Here is a 19,724-nt window from a genome sequence, read left to right on the forward strand (position 1 = left end):
CAGTGACAGTAGAAGGATAGCTGTGCGTCTCCTTAACCTGCTCAACATGCATAAAGTTGTATCCAGCTTAATCGGCCGCTGTGCAGGTCTCACTGGAGAGTCCTGCTTTTCACCCAGTTTGGCCAAATTTCACCTGGGAAGTGGTGAGTTAACGTGGTCTGTTGATGTTTTTTACACAGCAAGTACAGAAGGAAGGCCTATATTATGCAGCCTTATTGTTTGTCATAATAAGTGGGGTACAAGACAGGTACATTTTATTATCTCGTTGGTTAATTTACTATCTTTTATACTTGTAGGACAAGATAATATGTAGTCTGTGTACAACTTCGGAATCAGAGATAACCATTAATTTAACTGTGGAACTACGTATGCTGCAGCAGAAATTGATGCACCACACTAGGTTATACATTCACAAAAACAGTGTTGACTTGATATGTTTCAAAATGATGGCAACTGCATCAAATTAAATGATGTTGCAAAGATGTAATTCTGCGGGTAAACATTTTTTAATCATATAATACATTTAAAACATGAGAGGTTAAATAGTATTTATATATATATATATATATATATATATATATATATATATATATATATATAATAGTGCATAGTTTGAGTTATAAAGATTGTTTTTTTGCCCAAATTATGTTATATTTGTATAATATAAAATGTTTAATTCTATTTGATCATATAATATAATGCTGTCATACCAGTACCATATTACATTTTCCAATCAGTAGTAGACTTGGAAAAACAGGACATTTTATTCAAAAAGGTTCATTTAGTCTAACTTGATAAATTAACTTGTATGTTCATGCATACTAGTCTGTTTACATGAACATACAAGTTAGGAAATTTTATTCTTCCTCAGTTGCATATTGTAAAGGTTAATGTGGTTAAACCATCAACCGGGTTGTAAGCGGATTAAATATTTACCAGATTGTTAAGAATGAAAACAACCATAATGAACACATATTGCGGCTCCAGGAAGTATTCAGACCATTTCACTATTTCAACCGGATCTCGGCCTAAGAAAGCTTTAGAAATGAACATACTGGAAGGAGGACCATCTCAGAGCCTATCCATAAATCAAGCCTTAATGGTAGATTGGCTAGACGGAAGCCACTCTTGAGTAAATGGCATATGACAGCCCCATCTGGGTTAGGGGTTAGGAATTCAGCCAAATACAGAGGTCCTTTCCATTTTAGAATTTTTATTTTCAGGCTACACTATGGAAAGAAAGTAAGAGTTTCAGAAGAGTCAAATAAATGTCATTGTAAGGCTCATAGAGATTTTCAAAAAAACAAAATAACTGTTTCCTATACCTTTCTTTCTAACTTTCAATCCAATCCCTTTTACAGGTGCAGTATGTCAGAAATCAGCTCTGAAATACCGTCCCGCAGACCTCCCAGAGATGCCCTCTTGTGATTTGGAACCAGAGGAATACAAGGTAAGAGTTATATAGCATTCATCAGTGTTGGGCTTTGTATTCTAAAATGGCTTCAGTAACATTACCCTAAATTAAATTAGAGAAAATCCACTATAGTACAGTGCACAAACTACAATTAATTAATAGTTATTAAAGGTCCTTTAGAAATATAATTTGAATTATTATTATTTCTTGCTGCAAAATTTTGCCATTTTAAATGCTGGTGGTACTGGTCCTTGAGAGAACCTTGATGTGCTGGTTGCGCTACCTTAAAACGCAGGGGATAAACTTAATAATCACTGTTAATCTTGTCTGGACCTTGGAAGTCTGCCATACATTTCATGGCAATCCATCTTATTGTCCAGAGTACTAAAATAAAAGGTCATGACCCCTCTAATCTGTAACTCTTCCCCTCTGTATTTATGTCTATTCAGGGTATGTCCAAAGAGCGGATGATGGAGATCCGTAGACAAAACTGCAACCCCATGACCATGAAGATTACGTACTATAAGAAACCAATGTTCATCCACCAGGGACACATGCAGTGGCTTTGGGATGTGGACGGGAGGCGATACCTGGATCTATTTGCTGGTGTGGCAACTGTCAGTGTGGGCCACTGCAACCCGTAAGCGCATTTGCTGTGTTGCACAGTTGTAGATTTAACAGTTTTAACTGTGATACAAACTTTAAAACAAAACAAAAAAATTATAGAAATATTTATTTACAGGAAGGTGACTGAAGCCACCATAAAGCAGTTAAAGAAACTGTGGCATACTACAAACATTTACGTCCATCCTACTCTCCATGAGTACTGTGAGAAACTAGCCTCCCTTTTACCGGATCCTCTTAAGGTACTGCGATAGATTTAATCACCCGGAGGGCAGATTATTATTTAAGCAAACGTTTAATAAACTTCTTCTCTCATGTGTTTCCCTGTCCAGGTGGTATATCTGACCAACAGCGGCTCAGAAGCCAATGACCTGGCTATGCTGATGGCCCGACTTCACACAGGCAACCATGACATCCTCACTTTCAGGCAAGTCTTATCCTAAATTCATTCATAATTGAAAATCAAAAACACTTTTTAAGAAAAAATAAAGAAATAAAATTGTTCAATGTGTTTCTGACTGTTTTTTGTTTTCTCTCTTCCAGAGGGTCATACCATGGTGGCAGCCAACAGACCATGGGTCTTACCTCCAACTCGTCATATAAATATCCTATTGCAACTAGTTCAGGTTGCACACATGTATGTATGCATGATGTATTCCAGTGTCATACGCAGCAATGCACAACATAAAAAGCATTGTGTACGCATAGTCAGTTTGCACATCTCTAAGGTGAATGCAACACTCTTCATGTGGGCTGACATTCAGTGCTGATTCTGAAGGTTTAGTTCCGTAGCATGTCGAGTCTGTTGCTAGTCAATGCTGTTACATTCAGAGTGCAACAAAATAAGCACATAAGGTTAATAGCTCAACAGCCTATTAGTTCACCAGTTATCAGATAAGGATTGTTTCTGTGCCTCTCACTGGCTTGATATGATAAATAATAATGTTGTTGGAGCATTCGAAGATTCATTACGATGTCTTGCTGATGTATACTGTACATGAGTGACTATTGCTCTCAGGTTGATCCAGCTAACTAGGTTTCTCCAATAAACAGACCATGTGTCCTGATGTGTTCCGAGGTCCGTGGGGAGGAAGCCACTGCAGAGACTCTCCTGTGCAGACCATCAGAGAATGTAGCTGCGCCCAAGGTAAACAAACACAGGATGTACCCATGTCCCAACACATTTACTCTGCTCTCATCAATAGGAAATAAACAGCCGTTGTCCATGACGTTAAACATTTTTGACATGACATGTTTTGACAGCAGTTAAGATGACAAATGTGTAGAGTTAGGACTCTCATTTTGTCTGTTCACCTCTTTTAACATTATACAATTATCCAGGAATTCTAGGTGTTTTGCTAGTGTTTTAACTAGAGTCCACCTGGAAATGGTCAGTATTGTTAAAATTGTTTAATTGTGTCATGATAACAGTGACCAAAGGCATTTAATTTCATCCCACAGGTCATTGCATGGCAAATGAACAATACATTGGACAGCTCAAAGAGACATTTGCTACCAGTGTCCCAAGTCGAATTGCTGGTTTCTTTGCAGAGCCGATTCAGGTGATATATTCTGTTGACTTTACATGACTAATGATAGTATGTCATGGATGTGAGTTATTTTAACAAAAAGTCAAAAATATGAATCCATCGATTAATCATTGTGTGTTAAATGTGACTGCTTGTGCCAATTAATATGAGACTATGACAGGGAATGGGAGGAGCTGTGCAGTACCCTAAAAACTACCTCAAGGACGCTTACAAACTTGTGAGAGAGAGAGGAGGGATCTGCATTTCTGATGAGGTTAGATACAAGGCACAGATCTGCACTTTTTGCCACTATTATACGGCTCTAAAGTCAATGTGAAACCATGATGATGACTGTTTTCATTTAGTATAGTACATTTCCATATCCTTAGCACTAATGCTTGCATCATAGATCATGACATTTAGAATTTTAAAAATGTAAATAAAACTATTTTTTTTTGCACACGACAGGTTCAGACTGGATTTGGGCGAACAGGTACCCACTTCTGGGGTTTCCAAGGTTACGATGTCCTTCCTGATATGGTTACAATGGCGAAGGGCATTGGTAATGGATTCCCAATCGGAGCTGTTGTTACAACACCGGGTGAGAGAACAAACACCTATCAAACAGTGATGAAACAAAAGACGAGGTGTAATGATGATCTCTAGCTGGTCTGCTCAAATGTTTATGTATGTATGTATATAAAACATTTTCAATTTGTTCTAATTATATATTTATACCTCAATGTGTGTTTTCGCTACCTAATTGAGTTAAGTTGTTCTTAATCATAAATGCACCAAAATAAAAACATGAAGGACATAATGACAATATACACAATACATGTGTAGTACAGTGTGAGAGCCTTGAAAAAGCTACATCTATTTCTGTTTCTATATAGCCAGTTGCCATAGCTCTCTCTGCCAACTCTATGATACATTCCTAGAAAGAAGCCTCACCTGGCTCCCTCCAGTTACTCATTGAAATGATTTTTTCCAACCATTATATTGGTCTTAATAGAGTCTGCAGCTCCACAGTGCAGTGTCACTTTGAGCTAATAGTTCTGAAACATGGGACATTTCCAGCTGTAGCAGGCCCCGATGTTTTTCATTTCACTGGGAAATCCTACTCATTTGCAGTGCATGTAGTCTGAGGAAAATTGTTGTTGTTGAGATTTATTTTGAAGTCGTATTCAATGGAGATGTTAGATCTGTGTTGATTCTTGTGTTTTTCCAGAAATCGCTGCTTCGTTTGGTAAAGCTTCCCACTTCAACACCTTTGGAGGAAGTCCTATAGCCTGTGCCGTTGCCTCATCAGTGCTTGACGTAAGGATGAATCTTCTCTTTCCACATCCAGTTCCTATGCATTAGATTAGTGCATAAGAGTTTAATTTGTCAAAAATCCAGTCTTTGATAAATCTAGGTTGGAAAGTTCAAAACTACTGAAGTGCAATGAATTATACCTCCTTTACGTTTTAAGTGAATTGAAATAAAATGTTGTGTCTGCTAAAAAAAAAAAAAAATGTAAAATTGTTACATGTAATTTCAGTTGGACTCAATCTGAGTTTTACTCAACAGACTATCAAAGAGGATGGCATACAGCAGAACGCTCTTGATGTGGGCACCTATCTGATGACAGAACTGGCAAAACTCAGGGACAAGTATGAGATTATCGGTGATGTCCGTGGAAAAGGCTTTCAGATCGGTGTGGAAATGGTCAAAGACAAGGTATTTTATCTTTGATACGGGAGTGACAGCCACATCTCCTCTCTCCTCTTTTGTGTCTGTTCTGTGCCCCCCAGGGCATGGTTCAGCAGGTCCTCAGTTAACCATTAGCCCAAGAAGCAGTGACCACGTCTTTTAATGGTGAACAAAACATTCTGCTGCAGCACACGTTGTACTTACTGAAGTCTGCATATGCTTTTTAAACAGCTATAAGTAGCAGGTAGTTAGTTGCCCTGCAGTAAAGTCCAGTTTAGTGCAGATGGTAATGTTCAAATTTGTCCCAGCTTTATTTTGAATGTTGCAGCACTGTGCCATTCAGTCATTAGGGGTTAGGGTCTACGTAACATTTGGAACACTTTTCCTCTTTGCTAATGCTAATGTTTATGTTTATTTTTTTTCAGAGATTGTTCCTTTCCTTTCCTGCATTGCATTATTTTGCGGCGTTCATAAATGCTCTACCAGCAGCAGCAATCTAGGCAGCAGAGTCTGGCCTCTCTAGCCCCATAATCCGCTTAATTTTGACCTAGAAACCCTTAGGTCACACGTGAGTCATATTCACTCACGTTGCTGTGTTTGTGTTTTTTTTAACGGTAATCCCTACTAGAAGTGCTACTTCACCCGTAGTTAACACTGCACAATTGTAACGTAGCTAGCAGAGGGATCTCAAAAATACACATTACCTGGATGAATCTCTGGCAGTGGCGATTCCAGGAAATTTTGACTGGGGTGGCCAAGGTGGGCCACAGAGCTAGAGTGGGGTGGCCATCGCACACCTGAATGAATAGCATGTGATATGCTGTACAACCAATTCAAAGATGATTTATAATCCCAAATGCCCAAATCAAGTTACTATCCATTGTAATGTTTGTCAGAAAACTAAACCCCTGAAGGGGGGTCTTGGGGCATACCCCCCCAGAAGATTTTTTTGTGCTTTTAACATGTAATCTAAGCATTCTGGTGCATTCTGGCGAAGAGAATAAAGGAAAAAGTCAACATTTATTTCAGTTCAGATGAAAAGTAAAATTAGCAAGACAACATAACTTGCTAGCAGCCAGATGCCTAACAACTGGACAGAGGGACGGATGACCACTAGCTTTTGACCAAATATCTTGCTAAAAAAATCAACCTTTATATATGAAATTCTGCCCTCACTAAGAACATGTTACACTTGCTAACTACAAACTTTAATTTTTTTATTCAGATTTCAAAAATCTGCTGGGGCATGTGCCCATACACGTGCATGGGTGGCATGCGTGTCACAAGCACACTTCTGCTGTTTTCAAGACCTTTGCTGACCAGAGACCAGTTCTAGTGGCCACAGTCCTACCATTAATTTAGTACTTGAAAATTGCAAACTGATCTCATATCAGTGGATTGGAGTGTTTGTGTGATGAACGTGGCAACTACCTATCAAAAAAGTTAAGAAAGAAAAAAATAAATACATATCATCTCTGAACTAGGCTACATATCAGGAATAAATAAATAAAAAAAACATCCGAACTGGGGGGGGGGGGGGGGCTCCCCCCTGCCCCCTCCCCCCTAGAATCGCCACTGATCTCTGGATAACCCTTTTAGCAAAGAGGATGAATAGTCAAGACTGATTCAAGTTGGTCAAGTATTTCAAACGTCCTCTTTAAATATGATCAATCGCTGAATGAACACTTTAGCAAAATGTAGTCGAAAAAAATAGGAGCGTCACACTAACTTAGTAGTGTTAATGCATTCCTGTTATTTGGAGCACTTTCTGCCACTTGGTTTTAACTGCCTGCTTTTTACACCTTGACCTTGTTTAATATTATCCAGGAAATTACAGATCTAATAGCATGTAGGGCCATGTAGCGTAAGTGCTTTAGCTTAGTTTCTTGGACACAGGCAAATGGATTGTGCTGTGCTAGATCTGATGTTAAAAATGTTTATCACAGGCTGACACTGCCACACTCATCAGTTTTTACACCATCTCTATCTCACGCAGGCCAGCAGAGACCCGCTGTCTACTGAGGCAATGAGTGAAATCTTTGAGGACATCAAGGACATGGGAGTCCTTATAGGGAAAGGAGGAGTGTACGGACAGGTAACAGCACACACCTTGAAGCTTGAACTGTGTTAACTTGCAGTGCAGATTAGCTACAATTCCAGACAAGAAAACTCTTGAGATTTAAAGAATCAAGTTATACTATTTTGAGGACTATACTATGTAACTGGCTAAATAACTGGTTTAGGAGAATAAAATACTGCTGTTTTTTTTTGTTTCTGTTCTTAAATAAGTGCTATACTAGAAGACAATCTAAAGAGAGGGACAGATGCTTTTTGCAAAGTCCATTACATCATTGTATGTGAAAATGTTCTGATTTATTCACAAAGCAACAATGAATAAGTCAGCAATCCCCTTTAGAATTCAGTGCCAACTCTAAAGCATTTTACAACATTTTACCAGCCTATGAATATCCTTATCTCAGTGTCTTGTACAGTAACGTGCCATAAATATGTAACATGTTTGCTATGCTTTTAGTTTGTGAAAATGAGTAAGAAAGGCACCTGACATGGTTGCACAGGTTTTTCGCTGTCATCAGTATCTCTGTCTTTTTCTGCCCCTCAGACCTTCAGAGTCCAACCCCCCATGTGCATCACAAAGCAGGATGTAGATTTCTTCCTGGCAGTTTTCAACAAGGCCCTTCACAACTACATGAACAGAAAATGAGCATGTTGGAGTAATGCAATGTACTGCATTTTTTAAATAACTCATTTGAAATGTTAAAATTGTAAATCATTTTGCACTGTTTTTTGCACCCCTTTATCACTAAACTCTGCATGTTATCATTATGGAAACACATTTTATCAATGTAATACACATCTGTATGATACATTTTAACTTCATTTTGCTGTTTATATACTGATCAACATTGTAACGAAACCATAGCTGATTATATACCAGAACCTAATAATAGTCTTGTTTGATAAAACCACATTTACTGAATGTACCAATTTTCTTTCGTCTGAGCAATAAAAGCAGCATATAAAAAGGTACAGGTGCAGCTTCTTTACAGACGGTTCCAACCTGCCGTAGTTTGTTAACCTTGCTTGAAGCATTAAAGCAAATCTTTTCACAGTTGTATAAATACCAACATGCGGTATCACTTTTATTTTTATGATGCAGTAATGCCAATACAGAGATCTTCATGACAAAGCACAAGGGAGGCGAATCCCAAAACGGTAAAGGGATCAGACGATAGGGATAAAGGTTTTAACTTTCATAAATTAGTGGTAAGGGTACAGAAAAGGGTCTCAAAAAGTTCTAATCCGGGAGACTCACACGAGTCTCACTCCCTCATACATACACAGATGTCTCAACGGACATGATTATTGTGTAATTATAATTTTAAAAAACAACCTACTGCTCTCGGTCAAGCCAATCAAGTCCATTAATTGTCCACTTTTGAAAAGGCTTTTCCTAGTTAAGTCTCCCTCTTGAGACTTCTCGGAGCGTTTTGTTTTTCTGCTTCCCTGCCGTGTCAAAACTCTTTCAGGTCGGTCAGGCCGGAGGAAAGATGTGCTATCTGTTCTTCTTCTTGTCTTTTTTGCTCTTGCCCGTGGAGCTGTGAGGAGCGGCGGAGGAGAGGGCCAAGGCGTGGCCGCTGGTCTTTAGATGGTCGAACAACTTGCTTCTGGTGGGGAAGTCTGTCTCACACTTCAGGCAGCGGAGGATGACTTCTTTCTGTAGGCGGAAATGGGGGATATGAGGTTAATGCATGTAATATACATTGATTACTAAATGGATAATGGTAAATAAAAAGAACTCAAATCCTCTTAAAGTGACATGCTACTTCACAAACCTCGGGAGGTTGTTCTCCTCCCGTGTCTGACTTGACAATCTTGGGCTTGTCTTTTCCTCCTCCCTTCTTTCCTTTCGGCTTCCCGGAGCTGCTGAGGCGACATTAAGATCATTTAGTTCAATACAAATCTGATTGTAAACTGCAAGACAACTGCTGTTTTAAAACTCTCAAATTATTTTAAACTTAATGCTGCTTTATTTTATTTGGCGAATAACTGTTGCATCTACTATTTTTCTTACTGAGCAGGAGTCGTTTATCACTAGCGTTTGTTCACATGAAAGGATTTTATAATCTTTGATGAGACGAGGTAAAAGTTTTTCCAAAAAGGTCAAATCAAAGACTGGGTGAGAACGCTTGACTTTTTTCTTTAACATGAAATACGGCAACAAAAAAAACGCCCATGGTGATATTCTGGCTCTAATCTCATTCTACATACGGATTAAGTGATTAAATTTCAGTATGTAAAGCTGCGCAAACAATGGACATTGACAACCGCATATTTTCCTCATGAGATAAAAAGTAAATATTGGACATATATTAATCAGGGTGATAGAAACACAACTCCTTGTGTATGCTAATGTTGTTCTGTGTGCTGGATGTGCAAAAACTGATTCTGAACAAAGTCACCATAACAACTTTCCAGATTGATACAACTGTATGTCTGATGCGTCAGTTGTTTTCAGGTTCTTCTGCTGCCCCCAAGTGGCCAAAATAATTAATCAATGCAGCTGTAAATGTCCAGTACGACTATAGCCAGCTGGCATTTTACTTAGTCCCTTCTGAGTAAATTTAGTTAGAATAATTTTTCTAACCAGAGCCAATTTTTTTTTTTTTACTGCCCCATAATATAAATTGGTTTCAGTCCAACTAGAGGGGACTATACTCTGGTCTTATTAGTAGCATCAAAATGCTCAGCAAAAATAAAAAATAAACTAAAGCCTTCACAGATCTGGACATAGCAGATAATAATATCACTAATTCTAATATTGAACTGACTTCTTGACTTCTGTGGGAGGTGGATCATCCTGCTTCTCAGGCTCTGTAGGCTCTGTAGGCTGTGTGGGCTCCGCTGGCTTCTCGGAGGCGTCTTCCTCGCAGGTGGTCAGCGTTGGTTTCTCCTCCTGCTCCTCTTCCTCCTTTGGAGCAGTCTGCTGTGGATGAACAAAGTATTGTAGAGGGATTAAAAGAAAGGCTTTTCAGAAAGGTTAATTAAGAGTTCACTTAAGAAAGCACAGCCGCTGAAAGTGAGAAAAGATATTACTCACATTTGCTACTTTCTGCTGTTTCTTTTTCCTCTTCTGCTTCTTGGACAACCTGTGTAGGCGGGAAGAGAAAAAGAAATTCAATAAATTCCACCCTGACAACCAAGGGAAAGGTTAAGTTTTTTTGTCCATTATGAAGATCCAGCGACATACTTCTGCCTCGGCTTATCTTCCTCCTCTTCTTCCTCTTCATCCTCCTCCTCTTTCTCCTCCTCCTTTCCATCCACAGTCAAACCCAGGGATTTATCTTCCGCCTCCAGGTGTTGCCGCAGCAACGCCACCATCTCCCGGTGCTTTTTGGATTTCTCGTGGTTTTTCATCCTGTACAGAGGAGAAGGATTTACACATTTGTACTATGAGCAACAACAAGTGTATTAACATAAGCTTTAAAAATAATGATTGGCAATTCTCCACGGAAAAACTAAATGGATGAACGAAACCCACAGCAATGAATCATCAACGTGGTATTTGTGTGAGGCGTGCAGTACAAGTGGGTAAACAAAAGACAAACAAGAGTTTCAACAGCAAATTTACATGAAAAAAATTCTCCATTGTACAAATGGATTGTTAGGAACAAAAAAGCCCACATCTGCAGTCATTTAGCTGGGGAAAATAACACAATGTTAACTAGTGCTACATTTATTTTGGGGACATTTACATCAGATCATCACACAAGATGAGAAATAAGCTTGGTGTGATTTTCCGAAAAACCATTGCAGAAATCAATAAGTGTTACCACTGCATCTGTACCCTGTGCTGAATAATCGTTGCTAAAAAATGGTGCAGGGCCAGAGGACACAGAAGGAGAGAAGGAGTAGGTGGAGTTACTCTTACGCTTTGTCTGATTTGAAGAATTTGTCACAGGCTGGGCAGTACAGATCATCATAATAGTCCATTGGCAGCTCGTCTCCGTCCGGCTGATCTGCGTCTGTGGAGGAATATTTAGACATTGGAAGAGAATTAGAGGCATCACACAAGACAGTTTCTTTATACTACACCTACGATACTTATGTCTTATAATAGACTTATGTCTTATAATAGACTGCTTTCATTGGGATAATTCATTCAAAATAACATTGAAGCATGTGTAGTGCTTTTATATTCCCCCACAGTATATTTTACTTGTTTGCATTCACTTTGTGATAGAAGCGACAGTGGAAAGCCTTCTCTCATTACTTAAGTTTGTGACTATTCTGTGCAATCGTCATAGTACGTCGTTTCATTCCCTTTGATAGAGGGCAATGGCTGCTAAAGGTGGGAATTTGAGAGGGCTTTCCTAGATATGTGTTAAGAAAATGATGGGCTGACATTTTCAAGCTGACAATAAGTTGTCTATACTTGCAACAATCTCAACTAGCAACAGAAACATGTAGGAGGAAAAGACATGCAGCTCCTGTCCAAGCACAGTTCTTAACAGTTCCCATTTTGTAACTACATATCAGGGCAACAGAGACACATTTATTGAAGGGATGCACGTCAGCTACTGTGAAGCTACAGGAGCGAACACATGTAGCTGCTCAAAGTACTTCTTAACATGTTTACATTTTAACTGCAACTAAAATGTTATAATATTTCCTACAGCACTACCTGCATTTTAAGCACGTGCCATATCTAAGCTGCTCAGCCTATTGTATTGTATTTATATCAAAGTATTCCACAGTCAACAGCAAAACACAAATGTTCTACTTTATTTTCTCCTTTATTTAAACAGTGAAATATTTTCATCTCATATTTATAAATGTATAAAACTGACCTCCTCCCTCTTCCCCATTCTTTTCCTCCCCATCCAGCTCTTCCTCTTCGCTCTCTGACGTGTCTCCAAACTCCTTCCCGTACTGAGCCTCTATCTGCTGCAGCTCCTTCTCCAATTCAGACATGGCCGTCCAGCTCTGCTCCTTGTACTCCTCCGCCAGTCTTGTAAGGACATACAGTAAAACGAGGGTTATGACCATGAGGTCCAAATGGAATACATTTTTTTTAAATGGTCTCCAGCATCCACTCCTACTTACTTGGCCTGGCTGAGCTTCTGCTGGCGCCTAAGCTCCTCCTGCTTCTTGGCCTTCTCGGCGTTCTGCTCCTCCACCAGCTTCCTGTGGGCCAGCACGCGGCGGTCGCGCTTGCGGACGAAGGCCACCAGTTGTCTGACCAGCTCGTTGCGCTCCTTGCGAGCCTTCTCTCTGGTCTTCTTGTTGTCCTTCTCCATGGCCCTCTTCTCCCAGCGGTTGGACGCCTGCCTCGTGTCGTACTCCTCCTTCCAGGCAAAGTTCTTACGAGTGCAGAAGCTCTGCCAGTAGCCATAGAACACGTGCACCACCTGGGATAAGGGAATAGAGGTGTTTTTTTTACTAGTTTACCATTAGGATTTTTAATCTCGTTATACTTCAGTGTTCGTTTTACTCAGAGACAGACTTACTATCTTCTTAACGCAATTGAAGAGAAGGCTTTCCACTGTCGCAATTGAAATGCATGAAGCACTCTTACATCATCCGACAACTATTCTGAAGTGTTAGGGTTGGCTTACGGTATCATAGTCGCTCTGAGAGTCCCCAAAGGGTGGGAAATCCCCGTCCTCTTCCTCATCGTCCACCTTGCCTTGCTCCTTCTCCTCCTTCACGATGGACTCAAATAGATTCCTGTAGACTGTGTAATAACCCTGGGGAGAAGGAGAGACAGAGTTAGAGAGGATAAACACAACTAGGAATAAGAAATGAGAAAATAAATATTCCAAGAAGTTGACCAAGCATGAAATATTAACATCACTCTTTTCCACAAAATGGGGAAGTATGAAAGACGTTTCTTTGGCTGATTGAGATCTTGTTTCTACTGGCATTCTCATTTGACAACAACAACAACAACAACACACTCACTAACCTTCTCGTCATCTCCGAAGCCGGAGTAACAGGTGACCGTGAAGAACTGCACCAGGTCAATGCTGTCGTCTTCATAATCTCCGCTCAGCCCTCCTTTGAGCAGAGCCTCTCTGTGATTGTCATACCTGCCAAACAGAGGGACACAGAGATAACATGATGACTATGACAAATTCAACACAGACAATTGGTACTAAAACATGTAAGGTAGGTATTATTATGAGGAAGGAATAACTGTGAAAGAAATATGCACCCACCAAGCTCTCTCCTGTGGATCACTTAGGACTTCATATGCGGCCTGAATCAGCTTGAACTGCTCCGCCGCATCGTCGGCATCGTCCAGGTTTTTATCTGGGAATTCCAGATGGAAATCACAGTTGGTGTTAGACAACTTTGTAGGATTGTTTCAGGAATAAAAAAAACTGATAGAAGGAATTAACTAGCAACATGCAGTGTCACGCTTTTGACTATACTATTTTCTCAGAAAGACATGACACATTTCAAAGGCACAGCGGCTTATGTGGTCCCTAAACATAATAGATTGATAAAATCCAACTACGCATTTAGGTTAACATTATCCAATGCCTTAAAATACATTGTTAAGGATCTGTAGCAAAACTGTTTCTAATGTCACACCAGTAAGTCAATTCTTCATTTACACACATTACCCCACTGTGATACTGACACGTTTACATCAGAGATGCTGCCATCCATCAGGTTACTAGGCTATAGAATGGATAGACTGTGATCTTACCTGGATGCCATTTCAAGGCCAATTTCCGATAGGCTTTCTTCAAGTCATCGTCTCCTGCGTCTCGTTTCACGCCCAATGTTTCATAATGACACTTCATGGTGAGCTGACTGTGAATACAGTCTGGATTATACAATAAATACGATTTAAAATACTGTGTGAAATGATGTTCACGTTATCCCAGCCGATGCTAATCTTAGCGCGGAGCTAACAGCAGCATGCTAGAAACCAGATATCTTCTCTACTTTATCTATAAAATGATTCAGACTTCTCGGGTTACAGCGGAAAATACTGTAATTTATATCATAGTCAAATGGGTCCGGTGTCATTTATCGTTGACTAAAGGCGACTTAGAAACTGTACCGGTTGTCTGGACTAGAAACTATGGATATTTGTGTACCGGTTGGTTCCGCTATATTTCGCGAGAGTTGGTCTTATTCACGTTATAATTGGGGCAGATTCGCAGTTATCATCGCATATTGCTGCCCTCTACCGTCCTAAATTAAATAAATATCTTGTTTAATTTATAAATTATATATTATTTGGCCCTGCTCCGTCAAGGAAAGACCAATGTAGTTCAACAAAATAAAGACTCTCCCTTTCATTCTGAAGTAATGTGTGGCTGACATTATAATTTAGAAATACATGGCCAAAGCTGTACCACATTATTACCCAGGCTACTGTCACATCTTACATAAACCTTGTTCACAGTGTCAGTCTTCCAGTCTTAGGTTTTGACGGTTTTGACTTTAATTTCCAGGTCTACAGATGCACGTGTTGAACAGTGATATTGATGTACTTGAAAAAACAGTATTATTGCAGCTGGTAAACATTCAGTGTTGGTGTGTCAGGCCCCTCACCTCCTTTCAAATTTAAACTAAAAAAAGCCATGACATAGGACAGACTATGCTTATTAGTCAAGATGTGTTAACAACAGTAGAATGCGGTTGTTATTTCGAGAAAAAGCACCAGCCAATAGTATCGAGCTGCAGCAGCCAGTATAGTGCCTGCAGTGCCTCCTCCGAGCCACTAGGCGTCTCTGTTGCTGGTCTGTTCGCACGTGTAGACGGTTCGACTTCTTGCTGCACGAGATCTGTGTCGGTCCAAAAACATGTCGCCAGCCAAGAGAAAACGTGGAGGACAGGCTTCTTCTAATAAAAAGGCAAAGAAAGCAAAGATTGTATCAGGTGGAGGTGAACCTAAAGAGGAAGAAATACATGAAGTTACTATTCCAGCACCAGTTTCACAGGTAAGTGCTCGTGCTTGTTATTAGCCACTGACGCTTTTAGCCAGTTAGCTAACCTAAGTTTACCAATACACTGGGGGTATATTTTATTTAATTTATTTAATATAGTTGTGATACTAAAACAGCTTACACATTGCAGCTATAATAAGCACGCATGATGGTGTATTTCAATGTGTGAAATTGGTAACGAGAGAAAATACAAAGAGATTGAGATTCAACATTCACCAAATAAAGACAAGCAACATTTGATTTGCTTCTCAGTACTTCCATGGTTGTTCACAATGATGTGATCGGATTGGAGCAAATCCGAAAAAAATTGAAGTGCAGATGAAAAAGAAGTGGGTAAAAGGATTGTTGAATTGGATCTTGGTTTTGATCTGGATAAAACCTTCAGTATGTGTTGTTCATAACTTTTTATTAGGATTGGGAAACCAAACCTTTGATAAAAAATACATCATACTTTGTACTTGATTTAACTGTTACAGTCATAGATAAATTAAATTGTAGTAAGCTTTTCAGTACAGGAAAGTAAACACGATTTTGCAACCATCTTTGTGACTAAGCTTCTTTTTTTGTTTGTTTAAATGTCCACCATGTAATTGTGAGTAATTTATATTTGTTTATTTTTATTCAATAATTGTGGGTCAACTAAGGGTTCTGACACAAAACAAATAATTAAATGCAAGAGGATATTTGTATTATCTGTTCCCTTCCTAAGTTTGTATCTGGATCAGAGTGATGATCCAATCCAATGACACAATCTTTCAGGCTATACTTATATATAAGAAGAGGCCACCTGAATGACAAGCTCATATCAGCAGCATGCATTTTTAAGTTTGTTTTGATGATGTATGATACATTCTCTTGGAACAGGGCAAATGGACCAACAAGGAGAGGGTTCTCATTTTCTCCTCAAGAGGCATCAACTTCAGAACAAGGCATCTGATGCAAGACCTGAGGACCATGATGCCTCATTCAAAAGCAGGTACGTAACGTGGAGGCATGGGATGAACATTTCACATCACGATTATCCTGGCAGAAAAATATGATATTCACAATAGTATCCCAACAATCATCAATATATTCTTAAAACGGCTCTCGACTCTAACATCATGCATTACCTTACATTTTTTTTACGAAACAAATTTTCATAATGCAAAACACAAATTCCTTTGAGTAAATGCCCTGTTAAGTGAAAAACTTCTTAAAATTAACTTGTGGAAATATTCACAATTATCTTAATAATGGAAATTCATCACATATTGTGTTATGATTCACTATAAAATCATATATAGTTTAGTCAGTACAGTGTTATTCCTTAACAGCATCATTTCACCCAAGCACATGTGTGGGCTGTTGCTTATATTTAGCAGAGATAATGACACATTTTTTTTTTGTTGCATTTGTCAGATACAAAGATGGACAGAAAGGACAAGTTATTTGTTGTAAACGAGGTGAGTTTTTTTTATTGAAATTTGGACACATACTCTATTTAATTGTATGCATTACACTGTGTCTAACGATGATCATTTGTTCCCAGGTCTGTGAAATCAAAAACTGCAACAAATGCCTCTTTTTCGAGGCCAAGAAGAAGCAGGACCTCTATATGTGGTCAGTATTTGATCTTTGTTACATTATCTTAACTTTTAAGTTTGCCTTTTGGAATACTTTAAGTAAATATAACAATGTTGTTGTCTTGCAGGATTTCAAACAGCCCTCATGGACCTTCTGCAAAGTTTCTGGTTCAAAACAGTGAGTTGCTTCTTTCCATATAGTTCAGTAAAATCACATGCCACAAGAGTAACTGATGTATATAATACATAATGGTCTCCTCCACAGTTCATACACTAGCAGAGCTCAAGATGACAGGAAACTGCCTCAAAGGATCCAGGCCGCTGCTCTCGTTCGATCCTGTGAGTAGCACTGGCACGTCATCAGTAACACTGTCAATAATGTAATTATATTAGAACTGTACGTCAGTTATAGGCTGCTGTTTCAATGACCTGTTATTCCATCCAAACATCACACCAGATGATTTAAATAGTAGGTATGGCAGCCTGCAACTAATTATAATTTAACGATTTGAAATTTCCTTGATGTACAAAACGGGGAAAAAAGATGAAATTACTCATTTCCAAATTCCCAAGGTGATGTTAACCTTAACCAACCGTGGCTCAGGTGGTTAAGCGGGTTGGCGGTTCGATCCCCGCTCTGCCACCAGTGTCATGGTTGTTGTGTCCTTGAGCAAGACACTTCACCCATCTTGCCTCGTGTGAATGTGTATGACTGCTGTATGTTTGAGGTGGTGGTCGGAGGGGCCGTAGGCGCTGAATGGCAGCCACGCTTCCGTCAGTCTGCCCCAGGGCAGCTGTGGCTACTATGGTAGTTTACCACCACCAGTATGACTGTGTGTGAATGAATGGAACCTGGAACCCTGTAAAGCGTCTTTGAGTGCCTTGAAAAGCGCTATAAAAATCCAATCCATTATTAAACCTATAGCTATCAAGTCAAAATGCTAGGACATGGGATAAACACTTAATAATTGGATGAATCATAATATTTGAAGGACTCTTTCTATTTCACGGTAGCACATTTTCAGCCTTTTTCCATATATTTAATGCATTTAAAACTTGAGAAGACAAACTTGCTTCTTATCCCACTGTGGTGTGCGAATACAAACCTTCAAACTCTTTCCCCTCCTGGTACATGGTTTCTTATCATTAGTCTGCATGATGAGTAGTAAATGTACGAATGTCAGAACCTGAAAAATAGCTAAACTTTGTTTTCTGCTCCTACAGAAATTTGACTCGGAGCCTCACTTGGCTTTACTGAAGGAGCTCTTCACCCAGGTGTGTAATGCATACATTAATCCTGATGACATCATGCCAAGCAGGCTTTCTGTGATTGAAAGACTAAGCTATGTCTAGACTTTACATTAAAAAATGTAAGGCGGTACTCATTTCATTTCTCCTGTTGCAGACATTTTCCACTCCACGCTACCACCCAAAGAGTCAGCCCTTTGTGGATCACGTCTTCACATTCACCATTGCAGACAACAGGATATGGTTTAGAAACTACCAGGTAATGTTTCACTATTCTGGTCAAAGTCCTCCGAGCATACATTAGCCTTTTTGTACATATGCAATTATTATAAGGTTGTGGTTTCAGTTTTTTTTAAGATTTTTTTTTTTATTATTCCCATTTGCAATGTTTGTTAAGCAATAATTTTCTCTGTGCTCCATTCAGATCATGGAGGAAGATGCAGCTCTAGTGGAGATCGGGCCTCGCTTTGTGCTCAACCTCATCAAGGTCTTCCAGGGGAGCTTTGGAGGACCCACGCTCTACGAAAACCCAGACTTTCAGTCTCCAAACATGGTAAATCCAGTGCATGGAAGTTTACATTTTAAGTTTTTGATGTCATTAATTCATATTTAAAGGTGGAGTCGGCAATTCTGGAGAATGCTTGTAAAAAAAAATCCATGGTTAACGACATGTTGGTAGCTACGATAGGCCCCCTTTGTTTACATACCAGTTTACAGTCACTAGACTCTGTTTTTTTACACCACATTCTTTTCAGAGCACACACAGTACGGATAGGTAGTGGATCATGAGGAGATATTCACTGATTTTGACAACAAGCGTTCTCTAGAATGGCTGACTCCATTTTTTTTTATGGGCCTGATGATACATGACCATGTTTATACATACAATTCCGGATCGTGTCAGTAACCTTTCTCTTCACACATCCACAGCACCGGCGAGAGATCCGACTGGCGGCAGCGGCCAGGGTGCGTGAGAAGCAGATGGTGAAGGAGCTACAGAAACTGAAGAAGGGCGAAGCTAAACCGGATCTGAGCAACGACGTCACGGCCGACGTTTTCCAGACGCCAGCCGACAACACCAACGCTGTTCACATCCAGACAGAGGCCCCTGAACCAAAAGAGGGAAAGAACAAACACAAACCGCTCAGAAGACAAAGGATGATGATGAAGAAACGCTTGTAACCAGATGGACTGACTCGATTCAGCTGAGCGAATGGCTTACTACTGCCATGATTCAGTTGTCTTCAGAAAATGTGGTCTAAGGTCCAACTTTATGAGACTGTGCAACACATCATTTGTTTATCCCGTTTGTCAGCACTAGAGAAAAATGTCTTGTGTTCAAAGTTTGTGGACTCGGTATATATATATTTTGCTCCCTCGCTCAAGAGGTTTGTGCAGGTTATTAGTGGCCTCGGAATTTTACAATACTGCAACGCAAACAATATTTGTCCTTTTTGATAAAAGTAAATATTCCATCAGTGTAAAAAAATAAACTTCTTTATTGAATGACAGTTGTATATGTCATGGGAATAAAATAATTAAAACTTACTGTCAATATAATTTTATGTATACTCTAAACAAAGGCTTGTCAATGTATGTGCAGTGCCGCAGAGTATACACTGTACACACTACACCAGATGACTTGGGGAAAATGTATTGA

At 39.4% G+C, this 19,724-nt stretch overlaps 3 protein-coding genes across 5 annotated transcripts; 2 read left to right on the plus strand and 1 right to left on the minus strand.

Moving 5' to 3' along the window:
- Positions 1–46: 46 nt before the first annotated feature.
- Positions 47–7,984, plus strand: LOC307265028 (alanine--glyoxylate aminotransferase 2, mitochondrial-like; the record flags this gene model as incomplete). Its single annotated transcript, XM_080046598.1, has 14 exons — positions 47–143; positions 1,362–1,450; positions 1,864–2,054; positions 2,157–2,280; positions 2,371–2,465; positions 2,582–2,675; positions 3,092–3,185; positions 3,500–3,600; positions 3,749–3,841; positions 4,036–4,168; positions 4,799–4,887; positions 5,140–5,289; positions 7,259–7,357; positions 7,883–7,984. The coding sequence occupies 14 exons, from the start codon at positions 47–49 to the stop codon at positions 7,982–7,984; spliced, it is 1,551 nt and encodes a 516-aa protein (XP_079902724.1).
- Positions 7,985–8,390: 406 nt separating this feature from the next.
- Positions 8,391–14,404, minus strand: dnajc21 (DnaJ heat shock protein family (Hsp40) member C21). 3 transcript variants are annotated; one of them, XM_080046223.1, is made up of 12 exons: positions 14,000–14,404; positions 13,503–13,596; positions 13,250–13,373; positions 12,900–13,031; positions 12,388–12,692; positions 12,132–12,292; positions 11,213–11,306; positions 10,532–10,699; positions 10,382–10,430; positions 10,113–10,264; positions 9,117–9,207; positions 8,391–8,998 (listed from the first exon to the last, which is right to left on the minus strand). In XM_080046223.1, exons 1-12 carry the CDS (start codon positions 14,094–14,096, stop codon positions 8,837–8,839), a joined length of 1,629 nt encoding a protein of 542 aa, XP_079902349.1. In that variant the 5' UTR covers positions 14,097–14,404; the 3' UTR covers positions 8,391–8,836. The 3 variants fall into 3 exon arrangements, with proteins under 3 accessions (XP_079902349.1, XP_079902348.1, XP_079902347.1); XM_080046222.1 differs by having other exon boundaries at positions 9,117–9,204; positions 10,113–10,267; XM_080046221.1 differs by having other exon boundaries at positions 10,113–10,267.
- A 654-nt stretch (positions 14,405–15,058) lies between these two features.
- bxdc2 (brix domain containing 2) lies at positions 15,059–19,612 on the plus strand. Its single transcript, XM_080047273.1, has 10 exons — positions 15,059–15,245; positions 16,116–16,227; positions 16,653–16,696; positions 16,783–16,853; positions 16,945–16,994; positions 17,082–17,155; positions 18,041–18,091; positions 18,222–18,323; positions 18,489–18,617; positions 18,995–19,612. Exons 1-10 carry the CDS (start codon positions 15,108–15,110, stop codon positions 19,244–19,246), a joined length of 1,023 nt encoding a protein of 340 aa, XP_079903399.1. The 5' UTR covers positions 15,059–15,107; the 3' UTR covers positions 19,247–19,612.
- The last annotated feature ends 112 nt before the right edge of the window (positions 19,613–19,724 follow it).

The sequence above is a fragment of the Ammodytes marinus genome (assembly GCF_949987685.1).
Source record: "Ammodytes marinus genome assembly, chromosome: 18".
Taxonomy (NCBI): Eukaryota; Metazoa; Chordata; class Actinopteri; order Uranoscopiformes; family Ammodytidae; genus Ammodytes; species Ammodytes marinus.